General features: G+C 44.1%; 1 protein-coding gene across 1 annotated transcript; it reads left to right on the forward strand.

The window, feature by feature from the left end:
- Nucleotides 1-268: 268 nt before the first annotated feature.
- On the forward strand, nucleotides 269-917 carry RNASE10 (ribonuclease A family member 10 (inactive)). The gene has a single exon (XM_037501802.2). The coding sequence runs from the start codon at nucleotides 269-271 to the stop codon at nucleotides 902-904; it is 636 nt and encodes a 211-aa protein (XP_037357699.1). The 3' UTR covers nucleotides 905-917.
- Nucleotides 918-7,237: the final 6,320 nt, after the last annotated feature.

Genomic DNA, 7,237 nt, shown 5'->3' on the forward strand with positions numbered 1-7,237 from the left:
AACCAATTTCAGAACTGGTTCTCCTGGTCATCTTCCCCCTCTGCAGGATCCCTATGGTATTACGTAGCAATAAGGAACGTGGTGGGGAGGGATGGGAGAAATGGGAAAAGAATCAGAAAGGATATCTGCTTTGAGGGGAATGAGGTGGTGTGGAGAAGGGAGAGGAGATCCCAAAGACTGTCTGGATTTGGGGAGACTAGAATCTCTACTGGAGCCAAGCTTCATCTCAAAGTCCATCTGTCTCTTTCCTTCCTCACCTCCAGGCAAAATGAAGCTGACTCTGGTGCAGATCTTTTTCATGCTGCTGCTGCTGCTGCTGGGCCTGGGCATGGGCCTGGGCCTGGGCCTTCACATGGCAGCAGCTGTCCTGGAGGACAGCGATCAGTCACTGAATGAGTTTTGGTCCAGTGACTCACAGGACAAGGTTGAGGCCACTAAGGAGGGCAAGAGCACCCAGTACACAGAGACTCTGGTGCTTAGTAACAAAGCAGTGGTGCTCCCTGGCTGGCCAGATGAGACCAACCTCAGTGAAGATGAGGTTGGAGGAAACAAGATGCTCAGAGCTGAGCCTTTCTTTGACAGCAACAAAGACTATCTTAGGCACGACTGGATGGCCAGGGAATGCAATGCCATGATGGGGCACAGGATGAAGGAGCACAACCGCACATGCATACCCCACTACACATTCATCCATGAGGATGTGGAGACTGTCAAAGCTGTCTGTAACAGTCCTGTTGTTGCGTGTGAGCTCAAGGGAGCCAAATGTCACAGAAGTTCCCGTCCTTTCGATTTGACATTCTGCAAGTTGTCCAAACCAGGCCAAGTCACCCCTCACTGCAATTACCTGACTTTCATTTTTGAAAAATTCATTGTTCTGTCCTGTAATGACACAAAGTCCAGTTAATATCCGGACAATAAAAGATCTCCTCTTCCTCCCCCATCCTCTTTCTCAGGCTGTTCCTCTTAGTGTTCTGTAAGAGAGTTCTGGCAAGAGAGATTACCCTATTCTTTATCATTATCCCCTGAAAATATAATTCTTCTTTGCCTTAGGGTGCATGCAACTCTCATTTTGTTCCTAGGTTCAGAGGCAGCAAGATAGGATAATAATGTTTAGTCTCCCTAGAGCCCCTGTCTCCTGCTCTGGAAAGAGACAAGCAAAGACATGTCTCTCCTATAGTCCTGTCATCCATCTGCTCCCTGGTCTGCCTGCCTTTGGCCTCCTTCGTGCTAGTCTCACCCTGTTACCCACCCAGGGCCCCAGGGCAACCACGTAAATCTGCGGGGCTTTTCACACAGTACTTCTCTGTAGGGATACAATTAAAGTGATCCTATCTTTGACTGCATCTGGAGAACCATGTGGGTCAGGTTTCTTTCCAAGTCTGAAAAATGTAGTATCCAGGTTTAGGGATGCTCTGGTGGCACAGAACATGGTAGAACATGTGACAGGGCAAGCACAGGACTCTATTTACCCATATCTGCCCTTTTCTCCTTTCGTTTTGCTTCATTCTCCCCCTTCTCATCCTTTGTTCTCTTTTTCCTCTTTTTTTGGGGGGGGGGCTCACACTCTTCTTTGGACCCTTTTAGAAATTCCTTCAGCTACCGCTGATCTCTTTTGCTATGCTGGTGAAAAAGATGGTCCTGGAGTCAAAGAACCCAGGATAGAAGCTTGGAAGAGTGTGGAGCAAGAGAATCATAAATAAGGTCATGATGTCTAGTCTCTAGTTTTGTTATCTCTTGGGTCCTGCCAGGAGAGATAGAAAAAAATTATTTGCCCAAGTTAGCTCTAAAAAGTAGAATATTGCTCACATCAGGTGTTTGATGGGTATAAATTGAATGGGATGAACTAGAATCTCACTCTTGCTAAGCAACTCTTCCTCCTTTTTGCTCTGATGACAGGAAGTTGGTGGAAGAGTAATTTCAACAGAGAAAGGATTGGATCTGCTCCAAGAGAAGGAAATCTATGGTGCTGGATAGAGGTTATAAGTAGATGTCCTTAGCCTGTGTCTTCTGAATTCATATCAGAGTGGGTGTCAGATAAAATTCAAGAAATTGTGTATGGTACATGGGTGCAAGAGGGAATCTGAGAAAATAACTATAAGGATTCATTGGGTGACTTGATTTTCAGATTTCGTCCCCCTGGGAATTTTCTGTTTTACCCTCCTAGGCTGTGACATACTCAATCAGGAACAGTCATAAATGAGAGACCAGAGGGAAGAAAATGTTTGGCTTTCTCTGATTCAGCTTGAGCTTTCCTGTTCGTTATTCATTTATTCCCCAATTTCCTTCATTCCCCCTGTTCTCCCATGCAGTCAGCCACTTAAATATGTTGCCTTTGTTAGAGGAACAGTCTAACCCCTCATGTATTTTATAGACACCCACCTCCACCTCCACACCAAAGAGACCTCAGGTGCTGAAAATTACAACTCCAAGCATGCTATGACCCTGACTTTCTGAACAAGGTGGGAGGGGGGCAGCTGGGAAGGAGCAACATAGTTATGTAAAGGGAGGTGGTCAAGGAAGTGGGGGAGACATATGGAGATTTGTGTGGAGACAAGTGGCTGAGACTTGTGGGGAGGCTGTTCCTGGTCCTTAGCATGGTCTTTGGGTCTTTCCTTTTGTCCCAGGTCTCTGGGACCTGCCTAACCCTTTTCTTGTGGTTCTTTGTAAAAAACTAACTAAGATTTGTGGCAATTTTTTAGGCCTCAGCAGCCCTGCTTGTGGTCTGCTTGATTTGGCTGGGCATTAACCCATGAAGGAGTGGGTAATTTTTAGCTTTATTGGAAAACCCTTTCTCTTTCCCTCCCCCTCTCTCTATACAAACTCTATTAAAAATCTCTCACTCCAAGTCTGCTTTCTTTGCCTTTGTGCAAGTGGGTGGCCAAATCGCTTTTAGAAAATGCACTCCTTAACAGTTTGGGGTCCCTGGGTATCCCTCAGTCATGTGTTAATGATGGGGTTTCTGGAGTCAATGGATTTGGAGTGCGGGGTCCTTGGGTTCCCTCTGGGAAAGGTTTCACCAGAACTCCCCTTTCAGTGGAATATGGTGAGTTTCCCAGGCGAGTTTCTCTACAAGGTAGAGACATTAGTTATATTTAAAGGGCAGGTTTATGAGGGAAAGGGACAGAAGAGTAAAAGACACTTGCATAGACACAAGCAGGCAGGAAGTGCTGCCCCAAAAGGGACAGGTTTGCTGAGAGAGAACTGTATGGTTGCAGATGGGAGGTGAGGAGAGCGGCCTCCGCTGAGGGAGGTCAGTGAAGAGAAGCCCTGGCATGTACAGGTCACGGGCAGGAAGGAAGGCTGCTGCCCTGAGGACGGAGAGAGTTGGTGAAAGGAAGCACCTGCACAGTCACAGGTGGGCAGGAATGCTGCCCTGTTGTGGGGGCAGCGTTAGGTTTTATCATCTTCAGGGAGGGGATCATCTTTGTGGGTGGATGGTTTGTGCCCCTGACACTCCCTATAGCAGTTTGATAGTTTCTGGGTGTTGTGCCTCCTGATCTGGGCATTGATGCCTAAGGGTCTTGGTTTCTATAACTGGGTTAATAGCTTATGCTAATCCTCTCCATCCCTGCCTTCCTTGTGTGAGTTCGGTTCTTGACTTTGTATCTCCTTTCCCGTTTTTCTATTCATAACCTCCATCATTAACACTTCTAATATCTTCTCAGACTCCCCTGATTCAACATGCCTCTTACTCACCTGTCTCGGCATGACTCTTAGAAATATATGTAGGTTGGGCCTCCCCGGTGGCGCAGCGGTTGAGCGCTGGGTTGCGAAGCTGCCCGCAGCCTCCAAGGCGCCGGTTCAATCCCTGGCTGTTCCCCGGCCACCGGAGGAGGGTCCCACATGGCTCGCAGACCTCTCCTGCCGCCCGCTGCTCCCCTCAGCAGTGTACTTCGGTCCTTCTGCCTGCTCTGCTCCCCACTCTTGCTCTGGTGAATTCTCTCACCCTCCCACGCTTCTGACTGTACCCAGTGTTTGTATGAATAAATAAATAAATAAATCTTAAAAAAAAAAAAATATCTATAGGTTGCCCTGACATTTCAGAGCTGGGTAGAGGGGTAGGGGAGGTGAGGACCTGACCAATGTGGATTCCCATTTTTCTTGATTGGGAACCCATCAAGATGAAAGATTATCCAAGGCAAGGGAGAAAATGAGAAGTGAGGTGTGAGGAAAGAGTCGGTGTCAAATAAAATGTTATGTTAGGAATTTGCCCAGTAAGTAACCAAAGACATCAGGATTGGGAATGGAATGTGAACAAGTTCCATGTCTAAGGTAACCACAAGGCAAAGACCTATCCTATGAAGTAAACTATTAAGAGACTGGATTTAGCAAGGATTGAAGCCTTCATTCATTCACAGATGAGTCTACACCCTCTTAATCCCACCAGTTTCTCTATGGGTTCCCACTCTTAAAGGTAAAAGAAGCATAAATTCTTACAGTCCACACCCAAAGGTAAACAGATCTGGGAGGAGACTGATGACCAGATCCACAGGAGAGTGAAAACAATGCTGCTGTCTCTGCCTGCCAATCTCCAATTCCAACACATCTCAGTGGTGAGGCTTGTATCTGTCTGCGGAGACCTTCTCAGGAAAGCAGCTCATAAAACACTCTGCAGCAGGCTCTTACAGGCTTGAGCATAAAACAATTCCCATGACTGATGTAGAAGTGACAAGTTGTAGATGCCTCACCAGGGACACAAAAAAGAACTTACTGTAGTCCAAATTCTGCCTCATTTGTAGGAGTTTCACCAACTCTTTTTAACTCCAATGAAGCTCTCGTTTTGCATTTCTAGTGTATATGCTTTAACACACATATGTGTGTGTGTGTGTTAAAAAAATGTATTCCTTTATCCACTCTCCTAAATTGCCCAAGGCTTGAAACAAAAAGATTTTCTTTCAAAGTGACTCCAAAACTCATCTAAACATAAAAGCCAACTGAACTGACATGAGGTATTGCTTTTATTTTCTTATGTGACTATTACACGTGTCACTGAGGGAATATTAACGTGTTACATTATGAAAACTGCCTCATAGATACCCATCTAGGTAGTTAGTAATTTATGACACATACACATATTGCTTTCTAAAATCTGAAAAATTCTAAGTTTCAAATTACATTGGTCTCAAAAGTTTTAGGGAAGGGATTGAGGATCTATACAAGTTACAGGGCAGGGAGAGGGGCACTCGAGACTCCACAAACCTGCCTACGCTAAATGGGTTCTGCCATCCACCGCATCAGCACAAAACATATGAGACTTTAATGGGAAAGAACTTTAATACAACTAGGAAACAATACAGGAAAGGCAAAGAATCTAGTTTCTAGATCAAGCACCCAAAGTTACCCGTCCCCTCGTGGGTAAAAGTCCATCCAAATGGGATTGGCCCAGAGCAAGGCCCCAAAGCCTGTGCCACAAGTCTAAAGCATCTTCCAGTGGGGACCCACAGAAAAGCATCAGAAACAACCAGACAAGTCTGGAGGGAAAAGAGCAAAATCAAAATCAAGATCAAGACAAAAACCGCCATTGTCACATCCCCACTGGTCTCTCACCCACATCTGTTTCAACCAGAGTCCATGACCAAAAGGTAAGTGTAGTTTCTTCATGTGTCTCTTGGCTCCATGTGCCTCTTCCAGGTCTCCTTCTGGATCTCCATCCTGCTTCCTTCCTTCCTTCCTCAGTCTCCTCTAAAGCTTCTTCTCTCCCTGCTCAGCTCCACCCTCCTTTGGGTAGGGCAGAAAACCTGGAAACTTCCCCTTTCCTGGGGACAACCCTGTTACAATCCCCCCTTTTAATTTTTATTCTACCATATCTATGGTGGCACAGATCTCTGGGTGTAGTCTTAGGAGACAGTCTTTTTTTCAGGGTTACAATGTGTGTAAAAGAAGCAATAATTAGGCAGCAGCACTGAAAATGAATGTCCAGTATGACAGTTTTCCATTACTGGAAAATAGTCCATTATCCAAGCCAAAAGAAAAAAAAAAATCTGGAGGCATTAGCCAAAACAAGATTGCAAATACATCAAAATCACAGGGAAAAAAAAAATCTTAAAATTGGTTAAACTTATGTAAACAAAAAAACAAGTTCTCTGAACCTTGATCCCAAACTGTTTCAACAGCATAGCAAAAGTTTGCAAACTAAATCTACTTTTAAACCATATTACCCATTTTTGCATAAAATTACAGGGCAGAATAACTAAACAGCAATTTTATCTGGCTTTGTTGCAATACTCCATATAGGATTAGAGCAAACTCTTGGCATCTGGTCCACGTAGGCTTCAAGAACAAAGTTGGTCTCACCAGATTCCACCTGGGCTTCCTCTTCTCAAGGGTACCAAGGCTTTTTCATTTTCAGGGTTGTCTAGTCCTGCCAATGGAGGCAGCTTCCTCACGGTCTTTGAAGGTCTCTGGAGCCCTACAAACAAAGCAGCAGGTTCTCTTCTTGGATCAACTCTATTTCAACTTCCTGAAGAATGCAACTCAAAGCCACACAATGAAACTCATCTCCAATTGTTTTTGTTTTAAGCAGACAAAATCCCTACAGAAGTTATGCAAAAATAGACATTGACATGAGTAGTAAAAATTACTACCACTATTTCCATGCTGTGTTGGTATCAAGGGGAAAGAAAACACAAAACCCAAGTCAGCTCTGCTGAAAAAAAGAAAAAAAATAATTTAACATTGCTGCAGGTCCTGGTCAGTCAAAACAAGAAAACTTTATTGAATCAGAACAAAATGCAACAACGTTTCCAATACTATGTCAAAACTTAGTAAAAATCAGGTGTATCTCCAACAGTCTATTTGGTTCTTTGTAGGAAATTTTTACTCTCAACAGTTCTATCAATAGGAATCTGTTGAGGTCTTTTCTCCCTATTTTTCCAGAAACAATTTCTGTTGATATCAAAGAATTGAAGTATAAAATATTACAAGGCGACAATCACCATTGACAATTTACATACATATCAGGTACTGAGAGGTTTTATATGTTTTAGAAAACCAATGTTAACATTTCTGTACATGTCAAAGTTTCCCATTTTCCCAAGTGACAATGCTTCCCTTCTAGTTTTACTTTACTAGGTAAACCAAATAGGACAAATTCATCTAATGCCTTTCTCAGGAGGAAAGGGAGAAACTTTGTGGAGGGTCTCAGGAGCTCTACTGAGGTTCCACAAGATTTCCTTAGATCAACCAAATGACAGGCTACCAAATTTTTACTTGAATTTAGCTTTCTGGGAAGCTTTGA

Source organism: Talpa occidentalis, unplaced genomic scaffold, assembly GCF_014898055.3.
Source record: "Talpa occidentalis isolate TD23 unplaced genomic scaffold, MPIMG_talOcc4v2.1 talOcc4.11, whole genome shotgun sequence".
Taxonomy (NCBI): Eukaryota; Metazoa; Chordata; class Mammalia; order Eulipotyphla; family Talpidae; genus Talpa; species Talpa occidentalis.